At 44.7% G+C, this 27,191-nt stretch overlaps 1 protein-coding gene across 2 annotated transcripts in view; it reads right to left on the reverse strand.

Annotated features, from left to right (window-relative positions):
- RASSF5 (Ras association domain family member 5) overlaps window positions 1-27,191 on the reverse strand; it is a 358,578-nt gene that overhangs the window by 302,208 nt on the left and 29,179 nt on the right. For both annotated transcript variants that reach the window (XR_009555056.1, XM_060231287.1), the window contains exon 2: window positions 16,859-16,980. Coding sequence is in view for 1 of the 2 variants with exons in the window: in XM_060231287.1 (XP_060087270.1) it covers window positions 16,859-16,980 (122 nt within the window). In the remaining variant the exon portion in view is untranslated. The remainder of the gene's footprint in view (window positions 1-16,858; window positions 16,981-27,191) is intronic.

Raw genomic sequence — 27,191 nt, forward strand, 5'->3', positions numbered from 1 at the left:
TTATGGTGACATATGTAATTCCCTCTCTTGCCTTCATAAAATGTAACAAAAAATGACTGGTCCAAGGTTACCCAGTAAGCTTCAGGTTACCCAGTGAGCTTCAGGTCTGAGGAAAAATTTGAACCTATGACTTCCTAAGCTTCCAGGGTTCAGACAAAGTTCAAGTGTCTTTCAGAAGTGACAAAACACCTTCTGATCTGGGCTAACATACAGCAGCTTGGATGCTAAGCTAGTCCCTTAAAATATTAAAATATATCTATTCCCTTGTTTTCATGTTATTTTCCCCAATCCTTCAGAGATAAAGTGGGTTAAACATATAAATCAAAGATAGATTTGGGGGCTGAAGCACAAATCCATTAAGGAAATTGTGGGTGTAATGTCATTAATTTCCATGAAAAGCAGTAGAAACAGCCACACTCACTTGACCAATGAATTTATTTAGACACCAAAATTACAAATTTACTTTTTTTGTATTAACTGTATTAGACATTGAAGCCAAAGGTTCATCCACTTGAAAGAGATAAAAAGGTAGCTTCATGCCACCAACTTTCTAATTGCATCTTTCTAGAATCAGCAAAAATTGCAACACCCACCTCAGCCATAACTTTTATAGCCTGAACCAATTATCTGAAGTAACAACACTGTTAGTTGTATTGCTCTTGTAAATATTAGATACAGTTAATAATACAGATGTTTAGAAACGAAGAATGGAATCCCTAGCACAGCCAGAGTCACCAAGTCAGTCCTTAACATTTTATCTTGCACAGTCAGCAAACCTATAACGTTCTTTTAATGGGTACATCCCCATCCTCCACTCTTTCTACAAGTACATCCTGAGAGCCAAGTATGCAGGTCTGGCATCTCAACTGTCTGTATGGAATTACAAATCAGTTCAATCAGGTGGCTTAAAAAGAGAGAAGAGGAAGAGATGTCATGCCTCCCTAGCAGGAGCTTAAATCTCTTGGGTCCCACTCATGGACTAAACCCAATTAATGAGCTTCTGGCTGATGCAGATAATAGACAGAACAGCTATGAATAATAATTACTAGTTTACCAAATGCACTTAACATCAAAGCTGCTGGTGGACTGTGCTCACACAGGCAGCTCAATTGGGGGTGTGGGGGGGGGGGAATTCCACTAAAAGAACTCTCTCTCCCTGCATGTCCCTAAGTATCAAGTATGGCCTTCTGGTTGCCACCTTCTAGTTGTTACTAGGGATGGGCATGAGGCAGGAAAATGCAATTTGATTTGTGGTTGTGGCGTGCCATGTCCAGTTCGTGAACCATGGACTGCCACAAACTTTTTGGTGCTAAAGAATCTGGTTCAGTTCATAAGGTTTGTGATGCTGTAGAACAGCTCCCCCAAAAATGACGCAGCAACCAAACCGGGACCACGGAGGTTACACTGCCCACAAAACCACCTGAAAACCTCTCCGTGCAACATGAAAATTAATTATACAACTAATTCAACTTATCCAATGTTTACTAATAAGAATCATAGTGACTTCCAGAGATAAACAAACACTATTATACAACACAAAATCCCTCTGAAACAAACGGCACATGCTGATCTTACTGTACTGCAGAACAATGTCCTGAAGATTGTGATGAGCTATAATATAAGTCCGACAATATACAAAACCGGTCCGATATTGTTTCAAGTTCGAAGAGAGTCAATTTGGTGTAATGGTTAAGTGGTGGACTCTTATCTGGGAGAACCGGTTTTGATTCCCCACTCCTCCACTTGCTCCTACTGGAATGGCCTTGGCTTAGCCATAGCTATAGCAGAAGTTGTCCTTGAAAGGCCAACTGCTGTGAGAGCCCTCTCAGTCCCACCCACCTCACAGGGTGTTTGTTGTCGGAGAGGAAAGTAAAGAAGATTGTGAGCCACTCTGAGACTCTGAGTGGAGGGCGGGATATAAATCCAGTATCTTCTTCTTCTTCTCCTGGGACTGTCTTCTTCATTATTTGTTCAGTAAGTAAGTGGATCCTTTTTATATTTGTAATGGTCTCGTATTGTAGAACAAAACATTTATTCTTGCTTTTGTGGCTCTATTTCTGTCATTCCATTGAACGCCTTACAAATTGCCTTCATGTCCTTTTGAAATGGCATTGAATTAGTTGTATAATTAATTTTCATGTTGCACGGAGAGGTTTTCAGGTGGTTTTGTTGGTAGAATAGCTCCCCAGCATGCTAGAGACACCAAGCCCACAGGGAATCTCCACTTGGCTCTCCTCTAAAAGTCTGGTGAAGATTGGATTTACAGGGTCCAAGTTATTCCCACCACCACCACCCCACGAAGATGCACCCAGGAAAGTGCTTTCTGGGAACTAGCAGAAATGAGAGACGAAGGTTCAGGAGTGTATAGAACAGACCCTGTACAAGCTAGGGGCAACAAACTATATGCCCTCCAAGTTTGGTGATTATTGGATTTACAGGGTCTGAGTTACAACTCCCTGAAGAAGGTGCCCCATCTTCCATTGTTTCCAATGAAGAGAAGAAAACAGCAAAAAAAAAAAAAAGCAATGCCAATAGAAACACAGCAGAACAGAATCAAAGTCCAAGAAAACTCTGCAGTAGAAACTGAAGGGGGGGGGCATTTTTGCAAACCCAGCAAAACCAGTGCCACTGTGGCACTCAAACCCACAGGACTAAGGACAAGTCAGGAAAGTGCTTTTGTAGAAAATGTCAGACACAGGTGCAAAAGTGTACAGAATAGACCCCCTTAAAGCTACACACACGGAATACAAAAGGAACATCACCCTGCCACCCATTTCTCTACAATCTCTCCAAGCTGGGGGCAGATTATATTTCTGGGTCCCAGTTACAAACACCCTCCCCCCCCCCCAAAAAAGGGGGTCCCAGTTACAGACCCAGTACTCTCTCTGGAAAAGACAGCTGCAGTTACAGGAGTCTATGAAATGGCTCAGGAACAAGCCAGTGATGCCAAACTCACAGGGAAACTTCACCTGGACAGACCACCGGCCCCCGCCAGACACTGGGTAGGTTCTGAACAACAGAAAGGCAGACATGCTCCAGAGTTCTGACAGGGGTTCCCCAAAGTAACCCCACAATAGCATGGTAAGCATGAGCAGGGGAAGCAGAAAAGTAGCTTTTGAAGCAAGCTCTCAGAATTGCTCTCAGTACTACAAAATATGGTTTATGCAATATGAAGTGTTCAAAGCCAGTTCTCTGCTTGCTTCAAATTCCGGAACACCTCTGTGTGCCACAATGAAAATGTGTGGAAAGGATGCTTGTAATGGGGGGAAGAAGTCCTGCATCCCCTGAGTACCACAGGCCCCTATCCCTAGACCCCAAACCCATCCTGCCAGCTCACTGGAGCCTAGCCCTAGCAGGGTATCACCATGGGTCTTGGAGCCTCTTTCCTCTGATCCATTCCTGGGGCTCCCCACAGAAGTGAAAGACTTGTTAGCACTTCCCAGAGACATCAGCAGTTGCTAACACTCTTTGGAGAGGAGGATTCTGACAGCAGTAATTCAGAGGGTAGGGGAAGCCCAAAGTTTGAAAATATTTCTGCACCCTCCCAAGTGACCCCTGCATGGCAGAACGCCAGGTGTGCCACATCCATGTCTGGGGGGGACACAAAACCAACACTCGTCCTCCTCTGTCCTCCATAGGCACCTGCAAAGGCTGCATCCAACTACTTTGCTGTCAGAGGAAAGAGTGGCAGCCTGCGGGAGGAAGAGGCCCACTTCCTCTTAGCAGGGAGAAACAGAGAGAGATTAGGAGGCCCAGCCCTGCAAGAAATGTTCCCTGCAGTCGGGCTACTGTGGATGGGACATCAAGGTGGGCCACCCCCCAAGAGGTCAAAAAGGGCTACGTGGAGACCCAGGAAGCAGTCACTCACCTTGTTGGCAATAAGATGATTGCTATGGGTGGCCAATTCTTCTCCCTTATGGAGGACACAGACCCTCACTGGCTGTAATGGTGATGGTCAAGACTCAGCTCTCCAGAGCACAAGGCAGAACTGTGCACTTCATGGCAGACCTCTGGAGCAGCCAACAGGACAGTCCTGCCACTGGGCTGCAAAGTGATTTTGCTCCACGTGCAGGGGATGGATGCAGATCACATAGTACAAAATATCACTGCCGTGTGATACAGAGTAGCCTGAGGGAGTGGGTGGGTGGCAGCAACATTGTCTAGTAACATGGTCACAGACACTGGCATCAACATGCTGGCAGAAATCAAGGCTGCGCACCTCAAAAGCATCATCTCCCTGGCGCGCGCACTTCAGTTGGTGGTGAAGGATGCTCTGGGACTGAGGAGCATTGTCAAGGCCAACTGGAATATTGCCCCCTAGAGATGCAGTCCTTGCTTAAGACTTGCTGGCACCTGGCCACCCACTTCTTGCACAGCAACAAGTCTGTCTGTCTGCTGTTAAGAGGCAGGGTGAAGGGATGAAAAACTCCACCTACACCATGATTGCACATTTGGTGGAGCAGCAGACCACAGCACAAGATATAATCGCCTCCATGACCATCCTGCATGGAGAAGAGGAGTTCAGCATCAGCTCCAATGAGTGGCTAACCCTCTCCCAAATGGTGTGTGTCCTCAAACCCTTCTAGGACATCACCAACATGCTGTCCGTGCATACGACCAGCCTGGAGCAAGTCATCCCCGATTCAAAGGCTGGACAGCATAATTAGCACTGGCCTCTACACTGGAGTGGGCTGTTCTCCCAAGGGTCAGGGCCTTGGCAGAAGGTTGCAGGTGGGCATCTCCACCAGGTTGCATCCTCTTTACAATAAAGGGGAGTACAAGCTGGCCTGTATCTTTGACTTCCAGATAAATGGCAGCATTCTATCCTGAATGCGTAGCTCTTGCAATGAACACATGAACTCTGCAAAGATTGAGGAGGCTACAGGTCAACAGATGTTGCCAGAGAAGTACTTTTCTCCCTTTCTCACAATACAATAACTCGTTGGCATTCGATGAAATTGCTGAGCAGTCAGGTTAAAACAGATAAAAGGAAGTACCGTATTTCTTCACCCAAAGGGTGATTAACATGTGGAATTCACTGCCACAGGAGGTGGTGGCGGCTACAAGCATAGACAGCTTCAAGAGGGGGTTAGATAAAAATATGGAGCAGAGGTCCATCAGTGGCTATTAGCCACAGTGTGTGTGTGTGTGTAATTTTTTTTTTTGCCACTGTGTGACACAGAGTGTTGGACTGGATGGGCCACTGGCCTGATCCAACATGGCTTCTCTTATGTAACAGCGGGTGGAAGAGGCTGCAGTGGTGATGGTGAGGGGGTACCCCATGAAGTCCCCTGAGTTCGTCAATGCTAATCCCCTGGAATACTGGTCATGCAAGGCTGCCATCTGGCCCGACCTTTCTTGCATGGCTATGAGCCCTGAGTCCAAATCCCAGCAGTGGAGAGAAGTTTACCATCCAGAGGGTATAAAATGTGGTTCCTCACTCAGCCAAGGCACCCAGTAGCTAAGTCCCTCCACTCAGTGTGAGCAGAGAGATGGAGTGGCTCAGAGTCCTGAGTCCACCTAACACCCAAACCCCAGTATGGGAGTAGACAATCAGGAGGAAATAATGAATGTGCTCCGCTAGTCTGCTCTTTAACAAGTTCCCTATCTCTCTCTAACTGCCAACAGAGGAGAGGCTGCACGGCTGAGCTGATATATAACATTCTTATTGCATACAGAAGAATGGGGACTCTGTTATTGGTTGTTAAGCTTTGGAGGTCTCCTATTGGTGTTTCCAAGGCTGGAGAATTCTACTCCTCTGTTGCTTTGGAGTTTTGCAAACAGTTTAATTGAGCAGAGACAGTCTGTCTGAAAATGTATCCATTCACCAACTGCCACAAACAGCACCAAAGTTCATGGAATATTTGTGCTGGGCTCCCTTCCATGAACATTGCTTTCCAAACCACAAACCAGCCAAAATTCATGAACTTTAGTTCATGAGCCAGTTCATGCCCATCCATGGTTGTTACCCTAATTAATGTGGTCACTTGGGATCAACTAAAACCACTCCTTCTCTATTGTGGCTTCTACTTTGTGGAATGGGTTCCCTGAAATGATGAGGTGCACCATCTTTATAAAGCTTCAGGAATTGCTGTAAACCCATTTATTTGAGAGTACCTTTAATAATGGGGTTAAATCTGATACAATGTTCTTGGGGGATGTAAATGGGGTTTTATTGTGTTTTGTATGTTTTTAATTTTTTGGAATTGTAACTCATCTTCAGTCACAAGGAAAAGGTAGTGTATAAATATTTTAATTATTTCATTATTAATAAAGGCAGTTTTTATAAATTGCCCCTGCTTACAATTTTAATGCCAAAAGCGGCCATTATGACAACCTTGTCTGATCACTGCATGATACACATCATTTGAAGATACATACAGCAGCACAGTGGATTTTTGACACCGTCAGGTTCAAACAAGAAGAATGGGACAAGTAATTTACATGACTCACAGACACACTCTTGATAACCAATCACATAAGTATCAGTCTCAAAACAGAACTCTGGACCAAACACAAATCATACTGGTTAAGGATACCAAAGTTGTCTCACACATACAGATCTGATCTTGCTATAATTAAAACTGCTTCAAAGCATCCAGAGTTTCAGGTTCAGTTCCTCTCAAACCTCCACATTCCACAAGTTGTGACATGCATAATCAGATTAACAACCATAATTAGTATACTGGTTACAAAATATGATGAGGTATATAGAGCTAAAAAGGCATCACCTTTCTCCGAGGGGCACCAACATATCCCAGTAGTTCTTTGCCAACACCCAGCCACACCTGAGTTTTATAACTTCAGTCCTATCAAGTCTTGTGCTTTATTTTCCTCAGGCTCAGTGAGGCATAACTTTATGTGGGCCAAAGCCCACTTTATCAGATATACTACAATCAGCAGATACATCCCATGCACACAGACGTAAGTAGGATGGGAAATGTTTATTCGATAGATTCATATCCACAAACTTTCTGCTTCAACATTTCCCATGGACATTCCAAATTCAGAAAGAGAAGAGTAATATATAAAAATATACACAAAAAGCATATTAAAACAGTAAACATTTGGACACTGTAAGGAACATAATAATAAAAATGATTTTTAGAAGAACTACATACATCCCAAATCAAAGCAGCACACACCTGAAAATAAACAAGCAAGCTTTCCCCAATGCCAGCAAATAACAGTGGGCACTCACTTTTCAAGTCAAGGAGTCAAAACAGCAGCATCCTATAAGGCTAGTGTCATCCACTCCACTTCAGAAATGAGGGCCATTCAGTGGGGGAGCAAGCAATTCTTAAAATATCCTGGTTCTGGCATGTTTAAATTCTTCAAATATAACCACCAAGACTTTGAGTTGTGCCACAGAAACAAATAGGCAGCCAGTGTAGCTCTTTCAAAACTTGCACAATACATTTCTGGCTATTTATGTTAGTCAGCAATGCTACAGCTCTGGACTGAACTATAGGCAGGCCTACACAGAATGCTGCAATCACCCAATCAAGATGTGAACACAGCATGCATAGCTGGACCATACCCTGCGTCCTCAAGGAAGGCCAAGACTGTCACACTAAACAAGGCTGGGCAAAGACACTACATGCCACAGTAGAGTCCTATACCATCACCTATAGATACAATGCCCCCAAAGCTAAAGAGTAACCTCAGAGGTTACATAAAGCGCTTTGCCATGTCACTTATGGCTCTTCTGAGCACCACTCCCCAATGCAGCACCCACTCCACATTCCAGAAAAGTAGGCAAGGGTAGAATTGTGACTTCAAACAACTGCTGCTAGAAGGACAGGAGGCCAGGTGGTCTCATGCTAAGGATGGAAGTAAAAGGTCTATCCTCTCTACCAACCCCCACCCTTCTCCATAGCCTCTATATTCTCATCTCAACACCCGGACGGCTGCTGGGAGGAGAGCAACCTAGCTGCAGAGAAGAGAACATAAAATCACTACAACTACCACTACCATGGCAGCCATGCAGGAAGCTGGCCACAGTGGTAGTGGAGAGACAGCCCTACATGCACAGAGGTACTTTGGTAATTTACAAAGTTGAAGTCATATACATAAAATGGATAGTTATTTCTTATGTGTGTGTTTAGTGGGGTGGCACAAAGGGCATACAACTCTTGGTTGATAGTTAATATGGCTGTCCAAGAGCTGCAGAATGAGGATCACTCCTTCAGAGAGACTTTGAGCACCTCGTACAAAACAGGCTGCTTTCTCTTTGTTTGGCAACAATACATAGAGGGATGTTCACTGGCTGTAGTGAGTTAACTAGTCATTTTCTATTGTGCCCAAGCCTGATACAGATCCCCTCCACCCCACCACAGTATCATGAATGTATCATGCATGAACTTTCAACATGGCAACACTTGGTGTAGTGGTTAAGTGTGTGGACTGTAATCTGGGAGAGCTGGGTTTGATTCCCCACTCCTACACAAGCACCATGGTTCAGTTACAGTTCTTGAAAGAGCTGCTTTCTCAAGAGCAGTTCTCAAAAGAACTCTCTTAGCCCCAACAACCTCACAGGATGTCTGTTGTGGGAAGAGGAAGGGAAAGGAGATTTTAAGCCACTCGGAGTGAAGGGCGGGGTATCCAATCTCTTCTTCTTCACTTGGATTCTTGGCCATGAAATTTACTCGGTACTCTACCACACAAACACAGAAGTTGTCAAAACAGAGCAGACTGCAGAAACACACAACACTGGCAGGTATGTACAGGCAGGAATAACAGAGGAAATACAATGAGATAGTATTTGTCAGCATAACAGATATGTCCACACTGCCCAATCTGCTTGCATTGTTAACTGCAAATCAAGGCTTACTCAAAACCACCACCACCACATCAAGGAGCTACAGTGACCCAGAGGTTGCTAACTCCAATGAGGTACATCTTATAGAACAGAAACAATGAAAGGCCAGGTTTTAAAAGAAAGTAAGCCCTTGATAAAGGTTAAGGGCGGTCACTAAATCCCAATTAACATGGGTCTGATGGAAAGTTAATAGCATCTGAAAGAATAGCAAATAGCACAGCACTAGGTGCCAGGGGTTCCTTAGCTATATTCTTCATTTGCTAAAGACTCACCCACAGCCTTGGGCAAGTCACAGAAGTTTAAGTACATGCTTATAGTTCTATGGGCTGGACTGGGGGAGTTTATTCAACATGTGTAGCCCACCTATTATTACTGCCCTCTAAAGGGAAAGCAGGCAGCAAGCCACACAGTGCATGTTGATTTCAGTGCATGTACATAGATTTCTGCAACTTGCCTTTACATAGATAAAGCAAATGATCACCTGTCTTGCAAGAACCTTTTGATAGGTGCACAGTAATAATATCCTGTTTGCTTGACTCACAGCCAGTGGCCTGACTAACCTAGTGGCAAACTTTAACCAGTCATACTACAAAAACAGCTAAACTTGGGGGGGAGGTTCTGGAGGAACATGGTGGAATGGAGTTCCAGAACCTCTTCATGGGAACAAAATTCTCAAAAAAATGTTTAAAAGTTAACAAGAGGCACCAGGGTGATTCTCCTTCATTTCCCTCAAGAGTTCCAGCAACTCTTTTTCCAGAAAAAAAAGCCCAGGCTAAGCTCTAATAATAAAATCTGAGGTTTGGTCAACATGAAGCAGCACTATATCAGAGCCAAATACATACAACAGAAATGGGAAGTGGGGTCTTGTTCTTGGCAGCTTTGTAACTAGACAACATAACTATTTTCCTTCTCTGGAGCACTGCCAAGATACCTTGCCATTGCATATGTTACATTTGCAGACGCGCCTCAGTGAAGATTCAATTGCCTTCCAGCTCCCCCAAGTGCTATTGCTGGGGAAAACATTAGCTCCATCCAACTCTTTCTCCTCCCATTTCAGCATCTCCCAAGTCAGAAAGAAGTTAGCAAAAGCGAAGGTAAGTTCTCTCTCATCGTCACATGTCTGGTCCTTTTAAAGTACACAGTTTTGTATAATCTTTATTTAGATTGATGATTCAGGTGGGTAGTCACGTTGGTCTGAAGCAGCAAAATAAAGTTTGAGTTCAAACTTTGTTCTTTATTTAGATTGTTCTTGGAGATGGTCACTCCTATTTCAATTTAACTGATGGGGAAGCGAAGGTTGAAAGGGAGGGTAGCTTGTTCAAGAGCAATTTAGTCTGACATTTATTTATTCCGGCATTTCTAAGCTGTTTTTCTCCTCAAAGGAACCTAGTGCAAACTTACAGAAATTTCCAAAACAAAGCCAAGGGCCAACAACCTTTCAGCTGTTGCTTTTTGGCTCATGCCTCTAGCCATGCTTCTATCTGTGCGCAGTACTTGCAGGGGGAGTAGAAAATACAGCTGCCATGATGATTCTACTAAGGTCTTCCAGGTCTAACCACTGGGCCATACTTAGATTTAGCTATACATACATATCCCATAAAACTTTAGCACACATATATACAGAGAGGCATACATAGCCTAATGTAAACAGAAGGCCTGCCATCCCTACTCATTTTTCTTCTTTAATAGTTGGTTTATAGATGTTAAAACCTCTGCTACTGAATCAAACACTTCAGCATAATTTACAGTGATTCATGTCACTGAGAGGTCCCAAGCTCAAGCCTTTGGAATGCCCTGAAAGGCAATATTTTCCTCAAATACATTTACATGATTTGACAAGCTCAAACCTAGATAGTCTACATTTTTAGCGACGCAAAGAACACTACTGCATACGTGAAAGTCTACTGTATGCATAAAAGTCCATGGAAAAGAACATGAGGTACATGGATTAAAGCTGTAGCAATACCCAGTTTGATACTGTCTTGCATCCTCCCAGTTGATTTCCTTCTTGTTGTATCCTCCCTTAGAACAATCTGCTCTATCTCAGCTCAGATGGAGACATTTTTGGAGGACCCATGTTGTACAATAGTTTGGTTGAAAAGAAGCAGAGAGAGTGGATTTTGAATTTTTTGTCAGGTCGTTCACAAAGGGTTAAAATGGATGGATATATTTCCTCCGTGAAGATCTTAAATACTGGCACCCCTCAGGGATGTGTCTTGAGTCCACTTCTTTTCACTATTTACACATCTGATTGTGTTTCCAGCAGTCTGAGTAACAAAATCATTAAGTATGCAGATGATACAACGTTGGTAGGGCTCATCTCTGAGGATGATGAGTCTGCGTACAGGAGGGAAGTTCAACAGCTGTCCCTTTGGTGTAAAGTAAATAATCTTATTTTAAATATAAATAAGACGAAGGAAATTATAGTGGATTACAGGAAGAGTAGTTTGGACACCCAGCCGTTGTTTATTGATGGTGTTATGGTAGAACAGGTGACAGAATGGAAGTTTCTGGGAATTACCATGAAACAGGATCTAACATGGGGGGCAAATACTTTAGCTCTAGAGAAAAAGGCCCAGCAACGACTATACTACTTAAGACTCTTAAGATCACTACAACTGTCAGGGAGTCTGCTGGTTGCCTTTTATCGTAGTTCCATTGAGAGCATTTTATCTTATTGCCTCTGCGCGTGGTTTGGGAGCTGCACGGAAGCAGAGAGAAGGGTGCTCCAAAGAGTGACGAGAAGAGCACAAAAGATTTGTGGATGTTCTCTCCCCTCATTGGTGGATCTGTATAATATGGCATGTAAAAGGAAGATACAAATGATCCTAAGGGACCATACACATCTGGGCCATTTGCTTTTTGAGATCTTACCGTCAGGTAGACGATATAGAGTGTTGAAGGCTAGGACAAACAGATTTAAGGACAGTTTCTATCCAAGTGCTGTGGTTAGGTTAAATGCAGGGTTATGAAGGATTATCTGTTTTAGATGTATTTAATGGTTTAAATGGTTTTAATGGTTTTATGAATGTTTAATGGTTTTATGAATGTTTATTTAATGGTTTAAATGGTTTTAATGGTTTTATGAATGTTTATCCGTTTTAGATGTATTTAAATGGTTTTAATGGTTTAAATGGTTTAATGGTTTCAGATGTATTTAAATGGTTTATGAATATGTGTGTTTGATGTGTTGGTATGTTTGTGGAAGAGCACCTCATTTCGTTGCTCTCTTTTTGTTGAGAACAATGACAATAAATTCATCTATCTATCTATCTTTTACAGGGCTTATCTAAAAAGTGTTTCAGTTCAAAGAACCTTTGTGGAAAATAATCTAGTTTGTGGATGGTTGCAGCAGATGACTTTTGCTGCGGTTTAGGTAGTTTTATTGCTGATGCAATTATCAAGCTACTGTTTTATTTTTTTATTGAAACTAGGGTGTGGCATATGTAAGCTGCCTGGATTCCTAGGAGAAAGGCATGGTAAAAATGTTTTCAATAAACAATACACATGAGCCATCTCTGTATCTGTCCACATATACAGATTTATGCTTTTATCTAGATTCTGGTCACTTTGTTAATTATTTAGTTTCTACACTAGACAGAAATAGTAGAAAGAGGAAAGCGCCTTTGAAGCAGTTTCAAGTGCAATAAGCAAACAGGCCAAAATCCTGGAACAATCCTGGATACAGAAATACAGGAGGTTACTGCTAAAAGGATACCGCCTCATTCCTTGTCTGATGGAGCACACAGCTGGGTTTGTCCAAGCCAAATAAGACTTGCTGGGGATTTTTTTTACCAGTGCAAGGCAGCCAGTGTTTGTCTAGTTAATATTAAACTTCTTAACTTAAATCTTACTAATGTTTGCTTGCTAGCTCTCAGGGCATTTCTTTTTTTACCTGTGTATAGGGATTTACATGCTACCACTTTTTCTTGTATAATCCGTTCAGACTGCTTATGGATGCAGCACTACAGTAACACTGTCAACATGGGGAAATTCATCTTTAGAGAAGTCATTTCCTGAGGGAGAAGTCACATTCAGTTCAGACATTTAGGTCAAGTTTTCTTACATGCAACAATCAGGTGACCTACCTTGCTACCTATCACCGAAAACTACTAATGACTGTAGTGTTTTTTTAAGAGGCTTACAGTCAGGATTCTGGACTGAAATCAGAGTTGGAAAAGAACGATCAAATTGTATTTAATTTCTTTGGAGTGAGCATGACATACACATTAGGTTTCTCCTCTCCCTGAGAGCGACCAATGGGAGCTGATAGAATAGATAGTCAAAAACTGCAGTTAAGAGATGAGGAAACAGTAGATGATCAGTTAGGGAACTGGAGAGTTGAGAGTGTGTCTGGCTGAGTGAAGCTGTGGTGAAGAACAGCTTAAAGCTGATGTGGGAGAAAAGTCAATTTGTAACAAACATTCCATAATGCTAGAATAGAGAAATGGTTCAAAGTTCAATTGAAAAGAAATTTTGCAACCTTTACCTGACTTTCTTCAGTGTTATGTTCAAACCACAAACAAAAGTTAACTCCTTGTTTGTTTAACCTTGTGGTCTGGTTGTCTTAGGGAAAGGACACACACACACAAACAAGTTAAGCTGAGTTATCAGTCTATATACTTTAGGATATGAATAATGGTAGCAGCAAGTGAATGGAACAGTGCTTGAGTCACCAACTCCAATAACTCAGTGGAGTGTCTGTGTGAGGAGTAATTACTAAAAGGTGACTAGGCTACTCTGTTGATGTCTGTGAGTGAGAGAAAAGCTGGGATGTGAAATGGTCAAGGCTCTCTCTAAATTTTAAAAGAGAAAAGAAGGGTACCAATGTGAGATGACCTGACCTACTTGTAACTCTGAACCTATGGAAGAGATGTTGTGCAGGGCAGTAGGCACTCTGTGTGAGTTAATGGGTATCGCATAACGTGTTGGAGGCGGTGGGATATGAACCCCAATTTGGAGGTGTTCTTGAGGAAACAAGCATCAGTAAAGTAGGAAAAACCTGTGGCTGGGGGGGGGGGGCGGTGCGCAGGGGAAGGGGCATCACAATAGGCAATTAATTTGAAACATAATCAAATAATTTCAGTTGCAACCGGACAGATCTCCAAGACAGTACATCCTAATTTGTTCATAGCCTCAATTTTTTTCTTCTATAAAGTTGCTTTTCTTCTCAGGAATTACTTCCATCCAAAGAGCCATGACAGGTGCCACCTGCAGAACAAGGAAACTCTTTCTTGCCGGCTGATACCTCACTGATAATTCAGGCTCAACCCTTCCTGTGGGCAAAGCTTATTAACAAGCTTAATTTTTTGTCAGTAGATTTTCAACTCAGCATTATAATACTGTATCAGCCCTGGAAACTTTGAACACTTCTGAAATGGTGTTTGTTTAATCTCTGACATACCTCCCTCTGCAGACAAGAACCTCCAAGACTTAGGGAAGAGAGGGACCCAGACACCAAGAAACATACATTTTTTAAACGCCTGAACAAGACTCTGGTGAGAGTCTCTGGGTAAGGAACTCTCAGAATTACCTGCAGCTGAGCATTTTTGATAGGATCGTGGCATCTTTGATAAGTTACTGCACTCTAGCAAGAAACCACTGTGTGGATCTTTCACTTTCTGACTTCAGTGAGGTGAGGTAAGCCAAACCAAACTGAAGCAGGAAGCCAACAACTGTGCTCTGGAGTGCTTTCAAACTGATCTGTGTTGCTGTCAAACCTGTTGGATGACTTTTCACTTTGGCTCCTCCTAAACTTATATAATGAACTGGCAACTGTGAGTAGCTCCTCTGATTCTATCCATTAGAGGGCAGAAATGCTTAGCACTGGAACCTAAATACAGCTAATTAGAACTGATTGTTAAAACCCCAAATCAAATTATATCTGTGAGACTGAGTACAGGTGAAAGATACAAGCCCTCCCTCTTTCCAAAAAAGCTGAAGAACATGAAATAATATCAGCAGACACAACAGTCATTAGATCAGGTCTTTACTTCTTGCCTTTTCAGATGAATGCATATCAACCTGTTCCCAGATTACTGTGCAAAGACATTCTATTCTGACTGACAGGGAAACTTTGTTTTTCACTCTGTTTCTCAGTTTGTGAAATGGTGTTCACTATGAAGCAATATTCAACATTTTCCCAGATCCCACATTCATCCAACTTCTATGAGGCAAAACACTACCTTTTTCAAGTGCTATCCTCAAAGTCTGAAGCCTAATGTCTGCTCTCCCCATTCCCCCTCTTTTCTATTTTGAGGATAGCATCCACATTCTGCATTGTCATTTGCCCGGGTCACTCACAAGGCCTACTCAGGTGTTCCTCTTTCTCTTTCTGTCTTTATTTATTTATTTATTTATTCTATGACTTATATCCCGCCCTTCCCATAAAATGGCTCAGGGCGGCTCACAGCAAACAATAAAACAGAGTTTAAAATATTATTACATATATAAACATTTAAAAAATCAGAGCATTTAAAAACCTAAGCCTTAAAATCTTAACATCACATCTATACAGTATGATTCACAGAAGTCTAATAAGCTACATTTATTTCCCAGTCAGGCGTAGGCTAGCCGGAAGAGGGTTGTCTTACAGGCCCTGCGGAACTGAGCAAGGTCCCGCAGGGCCCTCACCTCTTCCGGCAGCTGGTTCCACCATGTAGGGGCCATTGTGGAAAAGGCCCTGTCTCTAGTTGTCTTAAGACGGACTTCCTTAGGCCTGGGGATGGTGAGAAGGTTTTGAGTCCCAGACCTCAGTACTCTCTGGGGAACATGTGGGGAGAGACGGTCCTTCAGGTAGGCAGGTCCCAGGCCATATAGGGCTTTAAAGGTAATGACCAGCACCTTGTACCGGACTCGGTATGTTATTGGGAGCCAGTGCAGAGCCCGAAGGCCCAGCCGAATGTGCCCCCATCTTGGGAGGCCCAATAACAGCCGGGCCGTGGCATTCTGCACCAGCTGCAATTTCCGGGTCCGGCACAGGGGCAGCCCCATGTAGAGGGCATTGCAGTAGTCCAACCTCGAGGTGACCGTAGCATGGATCACTGTTGCTAGGTCGTCGCGGTCCAGGAAGGGAGCCAACTGCCTTGCTCGTCTAAGATGAAAAAACGCGGACTTGGCAGTGGTTGCTATCTGAGCCTCCATCTTTAGGGAAGGCTCCAATAGCACCCCCAGGCTCTTGACCCTATCCGCCGCTCTCAGCGGCGCACTGTCAAAAGCTGGCAAGGGAATTTCCCCCCCTCCCCGGTCCCCGACAACCCAAACAAAGGACCTCTGTCTTCGCAGGATTCAATCTCAGTCCACTCAGTCTGAGCCACTCAGCCACAGCCTGTAGTGCCCGATCCAGATTTTCTGGGGTGCAGACCGGTCGGCCGTCCATGAGTAGATAGAGCTGGGTGTCATCAGCATACTGGTGACACCCCAGCCCATACCTTCGGGCAACTGCCTTGCCACAATTATGCACTTTTTCAGATTGCAGAGCCAAACAGCTACAAATTTCTACCAGCTCCTCCCCTGCCCTCCTACTTCACTCTTCAAATGATCTTTGGAGAAAGCCTGTCTTAAAGGAAACTTTAAAAACAATCACCTGATGAACTAAGGTTGCCAACCTCCTGTTGGAGCCTGGAGATCTCTTGGCATTATAACTAATCTCCAGATTACAGAAATCAGTTCCCCTGGAGAAAATGACAGCTTTGGAGGGTAGACTCTGCAGCATTGTACTCTGATGAAGTCCCTCCCTGCCCCCAAACCCCGCCCTCCCCAGACTCCGCCCTCAAAATCTCCAGGTATTTCCCCACCCAAAGCTACTAACACTATGCTGAACAAATGTGAGGTCAACTTACAGATCAAGGAATGGTATCAGTTGGAGGCTCTTTGCAAATTTACAGGTTTTGGATTTCAACAATTACCAGTAAAGAACAAAGAATGCAACATTCTATCACTACTTGCCATGTTGATCAACTAGCTTCAAGCTAACTCTCAAAACTCTTCAGTGCTGCTCCCTATCCCAGACAATCTGAGGACACTGACAATTCATACCTGGCAGTAGTTTTGGGTTAAGGTATTTTCTGGCGAAGGTTTGTTGTGGGTCTGTCCTTCCTGCTGGCTGCAGTCCAGTTGGATGAGGCTTTTGCATTCCTGATGGCAGGTGTACTTGCAGTCTAGGCAGGAAGAACAAATGGAACAAAATAAGGGCAAGGACTGAATAGTGAAGCACCACATTCTTCCCATCTGTGTATCTGACAGCTCCAATAATGGGGGAGGGGGGGGGACTAGAGATGGGGCAATGCATCTAACATTAGGGACTTATTTAGAGTCTGCCTTTCTCACAGGGACTCAAGGCAGATTACACATAGTGAGTCAACAAAATGGGACATTCAATAACCAGTGAGTTAGGATTTTAGAACCACCAGAAAGAACTGCAGCACAGCATAAATATTAACATGACACATTACATGGTGCAAAAATTACATAGCAGGATCCCGCTAAGCTATATACAATGTAAAGAACACACTCTGTAATCATTTATCCAAGTAAGTTTGTGAACTTAATCCACAGAGTATATAATTAGGTTTTCTAAACCATGCACATGGAAATGCAAAGGGGAAGTGGAACAATCTTACGAATACACCTTCAAAACCCTATGCAGAGATCATGACAAACCACCATATATACACACAGAGTATTCAGTCACACATGAAGAAGTTATTACATGTGTCTGTAAAGTGCCTTCAAGTCACAACTGATTTATGGCTACCCCAGCAAGGGTCTTTCAAGGCAAGTGAGAAGCAGCAGGGCCAGATTAAACCCTGTAGAGGCCCTAGGCAGTCAAAAATCTTGGGAGCCCCCTCACAAATTATCTCAGAGTTGGAGCGGCCGCCCTGTTGCCTCCGGGCCCCCTCTGCAGCCTGCAGGAACCTTCTCAAAAGCCCCTTTGACAAAGCTGCGGGGGAGAGGCAGAGAGAAGCAAACTTGGCGATGATGCCAGCATCAGCTGCACCAGGCAAGTTGGGTAAAGAGCGGCTCAGTTGCTGGCTGCGTGTGCTAGCTGCTCCATTTTTGCAGATATTTCCAATTTGTTTGTCTCTTTTATGGTATTTACACACAACTAACACAAAGATAACACAGGAAATGTATTAACCAAATATTACAGGAAAATAAAGACTCAAAGTTCAATTTCTGTAAGGGAGAAGCAAATAAACTCAAAATGGGGATTTTCATCAGTAGGGCTGATAAACTTCACAGCATCCTCACAATTACAGTACCTACTGATAATGTTGCAGAAAGTTATGACTTTCTGCATATGAGAATCACCAAATAACTAACACATCATGTGGACAATCATTTTACAAAGCTCAACTACCATCCATTTGCTTATTGCCAGTACACTTATAGCTGCAAACACATAGATGGTTCCCAGAGGTAAAATGCTTCCACTAAGAATGACTATAGGAAAATTTTGAATAATCGAAGGTGCATACCAAAAATTTATTCCAGTATATGCATTAATTGATGGCAGCCTTTTCCCTTTCTCAAATGAAAAGGGTGGATACTCACAATGCAGTTATTTTATGTAGGGATTTTTTTTTATTGTGGTCAAGACAGAAGCCACTAAATACAGAAAGTTAATGTTAAAACACAATTATGTAAAACTCAAATCTTACCAAGCAAAATGCAGAAACTGTTCGTTAATTATGCTAAACAAGTTAATGCCTGCAGTGTGATGCAGAAGTCCTAAATCTTTGCTTAAGACAGGAGAGTAAGTACTCTGAAAACATTAGCCAGCATAATAGTGAAGAGATATTTTTCTTGATTAGATTTGAATTTTACATGATTGAATTTTATCCTATACTTCTTAGCTTTCATAAGCCTGCCACTTCATTGTTTTAAAATACCTCTGACTGCACAGTAAGAATCTATTCATTGCACTTCACGCTGGGATAAAACATTGTTAGCCTTCAAGGTGTCACAATTTTCAATTTAATTTCAATTTAATTTTTTAGATTTATATCCCACCCTTTCCCACAAGAAGACTCAGGGCAGCTTACAACAGAAATTTAGACACCTATTACAGATTAAAATAAAACATCATAAAAACATAACAGTATAAAAGCAATGGCCTCACAAACACAGATAACGAGCCAATAACAGCATATAGGCCAATATCTATCAACACAGCACAGTCACCATTTTATATATTTTAATTTTATCAAATTTATGTCCCGCCTTCCCCTGATGGGCTCCATGATGGTAAGGTGATGGGGGGCAGTTAATACCAAAGGGACGCCCTCCTAGTTATCTTTTATGCAAAACAGCTCCTCTCTCTGGGGTCTGTATCAAGGGTCTTTGAGAATGGGAAGGTTTTGAGTAAAGCCAGCTGCTTTGCTCTGCAGACCAGTGTTCCCTCTAAGCAGGACTGGCCCTGGACTGTCTGGCACCCTAGGCAGGGCTGACTTCTGGCACCCCCACCCTCCACACTGATAATGTCACCGAGTCACATGGGGGTGCCCAATTTTGCGCCCCCACAAAGCTGGTGCCTAGTTTGCCTAGTGGCAGGACTGGCCTTGCCTCTAGGATGGCCAGACCGTCCCGGTCACCCGGGAAAGTCCCATTTTTTGCCACAAATTCCCGCCTCCCGGGCTGGCTATACCGGGACCATTAGAGATCCCGGTTTAGCCAGCCAGAGGAGCCGGCGGGCCGCGCACGTGGGCGGGGAAGGCAGCGAGTGAGGGAGGGAGCGTCCCTGCGCGTGCGCACGGCGATTGGCGGCGGTGTGGCGGGCTCTGCGCATGCGCGGGGCCAGGAGCGTGGGCGGCGTAGGGCCCGCCACACCGCCGCAAATCGCCGTGCGCACGCGCAGGGACGCTCCCTCCCTCACTTGCCGCCTTCCCCGCCCGCGCGCACGGCCCGCCGGCTCCTCTCGCTGGCGTAGGGCCCCAGTGGTGGAGGGGGAGGCGGCGGAGAGGCCGGCGCTGGAGGCCCGCGGAGGGAGGTGGCGGCAGCGGTGGCCGGAGCGGGAGGCGGGCCGGCGGCACCTGCGGCGGCGGCATGGCGGGAGGCCCTGGGTCGGTGGGCTCGGCCGCCTCCTCCTCAGCCGCCGCCAGCCCCGCCAGCAGCGCCGCCAGCAGCACCAGCCGCCGCTGCGCCTCCTGGCCAGCCTGCCCGCTTGGAGGGGAGGTCGCGCCCTGGGAGAAGGTAAGCCGGCAGGGAGGGAGGAAGGGGGCCAAAAGCGGGGGGGGCGGCTGGCGGGAGGGGCCTTCCTTCCTTCCCTCCCTCCTCCCTTCCTTCCCTCCCTCCTTCCTCCTTCCTTCCTCCCTCCTTCCCTCCCTCCTTCCTTTCTTCCTTCCTTCCTCCCTCCCTCCTTCCCTCCCTCCCTCCTTCCTTCCCTCCCTCCTCCCTTCCTTCCCTCCCTCCTCCCTCCCTCCTTCCTCCTTCCTTCTTTTCTTCCTCCCTCCTTCCTTCCTTCCCTCCCTCCTTCCCTCCCTCCTTCCTTCCTTCCTCCTTCCTTCCTTCCCTCCCTCCCTCCTCCCTTCCTTCCCTCCCCCTTCCTTTCTTCCTCCCTTTCTTCCTTCCTCCCTCCTTCCCTCCTTCCTTCCTTCCCTCCCTCCCTCCTTCCTTCCTTCCTCCCTTTCTTCCTTTCTTCCTTCCTCCCTCCTTCCCTCCTTCCTTCCTTCCCTCCTTCCCTTCTCCCTTCCTTCCCTCCCTCCCTCCTTCCTTCCTTCCTCCCTTTCTTCCTCCCTCCTTCCTTCCTTCCCTCCCTCCCTCCTTCCTTCCTTTCTTCCCTCCCTCCCTCCCTCCCTCCCTCCTTCCTTCCTCCCTTCCTTCCTTCCTCCCTCCTTCCCTCCTTCTATCTGCGCCACCTTCATCACTTTCGGGGTGTGGATCCCCCAGTGGGGTGGTCTCCCGACTCCCTCCGCTGGCTGTTTCTGATAGCCCTGCGCCCCCTCTTTCATTTGATATGTGTCCCATGTGGGTGCCACCCTCCCGCCGGGAGATGCCGCAAAATGAGCCCCCTTGAGGCTTATGGAGGCAGGGCTCGGGGGAAGCGAGCTAGACTGCTGTTCTTTTGAGGGGTTATAGAGTGTTTCGAGCCCGTCCCTGTGGCATCGGTCCCATCATTGTGGGACCCAGGGGGCCGGCGCAGCGGCCCGCTGAAGCAGCCTGTCGGTCACTTCCGGGTTCCTGTCCTGCATCTCGACCTGTGTTATTAGTGACAGACTGCTTCGGCGGGCCGCTGCGCCGGCCCCCTGGGTCCCACAACGATGGGTCCCAGTCTCACTGGAATCTCACTGGAATCTGACTGGCTTCTCAGCGTGGAACCCGTTCTCTCTAGTCTTCTCACTTTGAAAAAAGTTAAAAAAGAGTTTTATTTAACTTTATTTCCCCCTTTCCCTCTCTATAAATAATCTTGGTGTTTCCGGCGGTGATATTTGGGGGATTTTTGGGGACGTCACAGGAAGTGCTGTGAAGTCACTTCCTGTTTCCGGCAGTGGCATTTGGGGGAAATGATGTCATTTGGGGGAAACGATGTCACAGGAAGTGATGTCAATTCCTGCTTCCGGCAGGTGGCGCGGGGAAATGATGTCACAGGAAGTGATGTCACTTCCTGTTTCCGGCAGTGCGTGCCGTCACCGGAAGTGACGTCACTTCCTGTTTCCGGCGGTGCGCGCGCATTCCGCACGCACACACACACACATTCCTTCCCCCCCCCCAAGGTGTCCCTGGCTGGCCTGCAGATATTATGGCCACCCTACTTGCCTCTAAGCTGAGTTAATGTGTGCTAGCTCACAGTTTTTTAGCCTTTGGCTCACACTAGGGCCGGATCTAGGGGGGGCAGAGGGGGGTGCTTGCCCCAGGCGCCAATGGACAGGGGGCACAAAATTGGGTATGGAGCCCATTGTATTCTATGGGAACATAAGATAGAATGCCCCATAAGGGGGTGCCATTTTTTAATTCCCCCCCCCCTCAAAAAACATGTAGATCCGGTCCTGGCTCACACACATAAATTAATTTGCCCCAGAGCAAACTAATTCATGCAGTAGCTCACAAATTTAATGCCAGTAGCTCACAAATTTAATGCCAGTAGCTCACAAAGTAGACTTTTTAATCAGAAGACTCCACAGCTTAGAGAGAGTGTTGCTGCAGACTGATGTTGACAATGCCAGAACAGGGTATTTTATTCTTCAGTTTTTCTGTTGTGCACAATATCAGCCAAAATCAAATGGAAGCCGCTAAACCCAGGATTATTCCCCATCATCACTATGGCATTTTAAAGAGAAGCAGCAATTTCACTATGGTTAAAAACTGTATCTCCAACACACACTAATAGGAACGAGACATCAGTAGAACCCAAGCTAGGCATTTAAGGGTTGCATATTTATGTGCTGTTTTCAAATTAATTTCTCAGCAGCTAAACACACTGAAATTAGAAAGTTGTCGTGCTAGGCAAGACTCCCACTATGAGCAGAGCCCTGTCCAAAATACTATCCACTGCAAAATTTCTTAAGTCCTGCATTGCACTCAACCAACTAATGTAAAGCATCTATTATTATTGTGCCCGTGGCCTCAGCTGCCTTCACAATGTCATCAAAATTCATGATTGCAGAAATAAAACCTTTATACCTTTTATGCTAAGAGGCTGTGCTAAGGACTCAAATGGTTTGCAATTACAACACTGTGGATGCAACTGTTAGAAAAGAGGTAGAGAAATCAATAAACCCCAAAAGCCTGCAAAGCACTGTAATTAAAAATGAAAATGTAAAGGCAGCTGGCTGCAGCATACACAGGCCATTAAATGAGGCATTCAAGGGAATAGCAGGCCATTCCTTCCTCACACACAAGTGATAACTGATTGAGATGGGGTAATTCTTTAATGTTATTGCTGCAGGTAACACAGGATCTTTCAGATAGCAATGGGCACCCTTAAAAATGGATTGTAGTGGAAGAGACACAAGTCTCACTCAACATGATTATTTAAGCAATATTCACACAATAGCGCAATGTTCAACCCTTTTATAAAGTATTAACTCTTGTACCACAGTGCTAAACATGTCAGAAGAAACTCTGTCATAATTAGCTCAACAAAATATAATTTCAAGTGAAAAAAATGCAGGTAGTTAAATGGTTTATATCCCAGAGCCAAAGTACATCAAAGCAGAGAGAGAAGTGAGGTGTGCACATACTTGGCCCTCATTTTGCCTCTCTCTTATGGACAGAAAAAGAAGCAGAAAAGCACACTGAGGGTTCTAGTTCACATGGAAGGAAACAGAAGTCCAGTTGCACCTATAAAGACTAACATTTATTCCAGTATAAATGTTTGTGAGTCACAGCTGTCATGGGCCTACCTGCCAACACCTCTTCAGATGAGGAAGAGATGGAGGAAGCTAGCCCCAGCCCTCTGATGCTGCAGGAAGACCCACAGACAAGGTGGAGACACTCCATCAGGTACAGACAGAGAGTCTCAAACTGCAGCTAATATGCCATGCCCTCAGGCCTGCAGCCTGGGATCGGAAGCTGAAGCAGAGGCTCTGCAGCTGCCAGCCTCACCTCAGGATTGTCAAAGCCCTTGGAGAAAGTGGTACAGAAGTGGCACCATTGTGCATGGCACCATTGTGCATACAGAAGTGGCACCATTGTGCCCAGCATCAGGCAACCTCTGCTTGTGAGTTAGGATCAGGGCTGCTCAGCCACTGATGAGTTGCACCTGTCCCTGGAAACCTCAGCAGGTTGAGGAGTTGCACCTGCCCTTGAATTACACCTGATAAAAGCAGCCAGAAAAGGGAAAGCCAGTGTAGGAGTAACCTGATGATGTAAGACTTCTGTTTTGACATTTTGGACCATTACCTGGCTTGTGCTCTTTGGATATACCTTTTTGGTTTGATGTTTGGGATTCTTGAATATCTGTGTTTTGACCCTGGACTGTGTTTGGACTACACCTCTTGCCTCAGGTGCCTGCCTGAACTGGTTAGGACAGAACACCCAGTGGTAAAACCTAGAAATTACAAAGCCTGCTGAGCATATGGATAAAGATGAGCAGCAGAACAGGCAGGCCTTGGGGGGACTGTCCAAGAATGTGGCTATCGTATAGGTGGGTATGTTTATGTTTTATAAGAGAATCTTATTTAGAAGAGGCTCTAGTGTTGTGGGTTCATTCTCCTAACTCCCTTCCACCCTCCCTCATGCAGTCTGTTAAGCAACAGTTTGGATCCAGCCCCTTCCAAATATTTTTGCCATGATGTTGGTATCTAAACATTCCAGAAGTGTAAATATAACCTACAGGATCATTTTTAATGTTTAACTATTTCTGGAATTCTCTCTTTCACAATTCAAGTCACAATTCTACCAATCTCTCTGAACCTAAGATGGGGGGGGGGGGTTTGCCTGATTACTTGGTCCAATATGAGGATACAGTCCAAAATGCAAGATGTTTATCGTGCTTGCCATCTATTGAAGCATTAAATCTCCATAATGAGCCAAATGTAGTATATCACATTAGAGACTTAAAAAAAAAAGGCCATAATTACCATATATTTCTATCTGACCATTCTCAAAATGCATATTCTCAGATTGCAAAGCGCTGCTTCAACATGCAACTGCAAAGCAATACAATAGAAGTGCTTGTTTGGGGTATCAGGAGACCTTTTTCCAAATTCAAGAAACTAGGAGCATTTTATAAATATCTGAGATATTAATCATATGAGCAGATTTCTGACTCTAGATGACAGCCCTTGTCACCACCAGGTGGTAAAAGGGGCTCTCTGAGGGTGAATTCTAACTATAGTGCAGATACGAAAAATAGGTATGCAGGGTGAAATCCACCAACATTTGAAAAGGATACTTCTATCCAAGGCTCACTTTGTAGCAGGAGCTCCTTTCCTTATTAGGCCACATACCCCTGATGTAGCTGATCCCCCAGTAGCCCCTGCTTATATCAGCCATCTCTGAGCCATTGCATTAGAGAATCTATGTTTTAATTGCCAACCAGAGACAGGCTTATACAAAGACAAAATCTAACCTAGGAAGGAGGTTTGAACAGGCACTATTATATTTCAAAAATTGCCTATCTGGACAATGGGCTCAGAGGAGCCCCCTTTATGCTTTTGGTTCTCCTAATTCACAGACAGCTGTACCAGGGCCAGTCCACATTTTTTTCCCCTACTCTGAATGTCAGACTGATCTGGAAGACCCAGATTTGAATCCTCACTGTGCCTTGGAGCTTTGCTGGGAGACCTTTGTTTGGCCAGTCACACAAACTCAGCTTGGCATACATCACAGGCTTGTTGCGAGGATACAATGGAGCACAGAAGAAAAATGTAAGCCACTTTGGGTCTCCATTTAGGAGAAAGATGGAGTATTATTGTGTTCTATTGTACGCACAACTGCATCACAACACATTGATTACCAAGAATTGGCTAGGAATAGGATACTACTGTTACTGTTAGGTGGATCTGTAACTGGTTGCCAGATCACACCCAAAGAATACTTGTGAATGGTTCCTCATCCTCTTGGAAAAGAGTGACAAGTGGAGTGCCTCAAGGATCTGTCCTGGGACCTGTTTTGTTCAACATCTTCATAAATGATTTGGAGGAAGGAATAGAGGGAATGTATAATTATAGGCTGGGGAGACTTGTCTTGGCAGTAGTATGTGCGAAAAGGATCTAAGGGTCTTAGTGGACCATACACTGACCATGAGTCAGCAGTGTGATGCAGTGGCTAAAAAGGCAAATTCAAGTTTGGGTTGTATCAACAGAAGTATAGTGTCCAGATCATGTGACGTGATGGCATTGCTTTACTCTGCGCTTGTTAGACCTCCCCTAGAGTATTGTGTTCAGTTTTGGGCACCACAATTTAAGAAGGATATAAACAAGATGGTGAAGGGCCTGGAGACCAAGTCCTATGAGGAAAGGTTGAAGGAACTGGGTATGTTTAGTCAGGAGAGGAGACGACTGAAAGGTGACATGATCACCATCTTCAAGTATTTGAAGGGCTGTCATATAGAGGATGGCGCAGAGTTGTTTTTTGTTCCCCCAGAAAGTTGGACCAGAACCAATGGGTTGAAATTAAATCAAAAGAGTCTTTGGCTCAACATTTGAAAGAACTTCCTGACACTTAAGAGTGGTTCCTCAGTAGAACAGGCTTCCTTGGGATGTGGTGGGTTCTCCTCCTTTGGAGGTTTTCAAGCAGAGGCTAGACAGCAATCTGACAGCAATGCTGATTCTGTGAATTAGGCAGATCATGAGAAGGAGGGCAGGAAGGGCTGCATCAGTGCTTAGTTCTTGTGACCCTTTCTTATATGCCCTGGGAAATGCTGACTGACACTTTGGGGTCAGTCTGCAATTTTTCTCTAGGCCAGTTTGGCAAGGGATCCTGGAGTTTTTGCTATCTGCTGGGCATGGAGCAGGGTTCACTGGGTATATATGTGTATGGGAGGGGGAAGTTATTTGTAAATTTCCTGCATTGTGTAAAGGGTTGGACTAGATGACTCTGAAGGTTCCTTCCAACTCTAATTCTACTGTCCTACAATCATTTGCAGTGTCTGGCCCTTATTTCCCATGGAAAATATGTGGATTTCCAAGGCAGCTGGCAGAGATCCCAAGGGATTCAACTGTGTGCACAGGAAATGGGATTACCCCCTGACAGCATCAATGCTCCCTCTAAGCTGCAGAATCCTGTGAGCAAAAATTCTACTTTGTGAGCTACTGGCATTAAAGTTATGAGCTACTGCATAAATTGTAGACAGCATGTAACACCTCCAGAATCACAGGCAATGGTTCTCACTATAAGACATCTGCACGGCTGAGACATGCACCCAGGAATTTTGTCACCCCAGGCAATTGTTTTGCTTATTCTGTGGCTGGGCCACCCTGAGGGCAAAAAAAAATCTAAGAGCTGGTCCAGTGGACATGGATGGCTATAGATGCAAGGAGGAAGGTTAAGATAACCCCACCATTCTAGTGGTGACAGCCTCCTTCCTAGAGACTCATACATAATATGAAATGAATTTCTATGCAGAATTCTGCAGACCTACTACCACATTTTGCCTCTATTGGTTTTTCACAGAAGGAACAAAATCCAAAATGGTGCCGGTAGTAAAGACAGCTTCCTGACTGCTGCCAAGAGCAGAGCACTTGAACAATGAGGGAGGAAAGAATACTGCCCATGTTTATCTTAAACTATGGCTCCTTTCGGCTCCATAAAGCAACCAATCCAGGAAATAGCTGTAAATCAGAGATGCTGAAATCCTGCAGGGTAAAGGCATTAGCAATCTCAAGAGAGAGGGAGAGGTAATTTATCTTTTAACATTTACCCAGCATAAGATGCTTATCATATTCATATTTAGGGTGATTTTATTTAAATATGCTACAGGGCAAAT

This window comes from Heteronotia binoei, chromosome 2, assembly GCF_032191835.1.
Source record: "Heteronotia binoei isolate CCM8104 ecotype False Entrance Well chromosome 2, APGP_CSIRO_Hbin_v1, whole genome shotgun sequence".
NCBI classification, from domain to species: domain Eukaryota; kingdom Metazoa; phylum Chordata; class Lepidosauria; order Squamata; family Gekkonidae; genus Heteronotia; species Heteronotia binoei.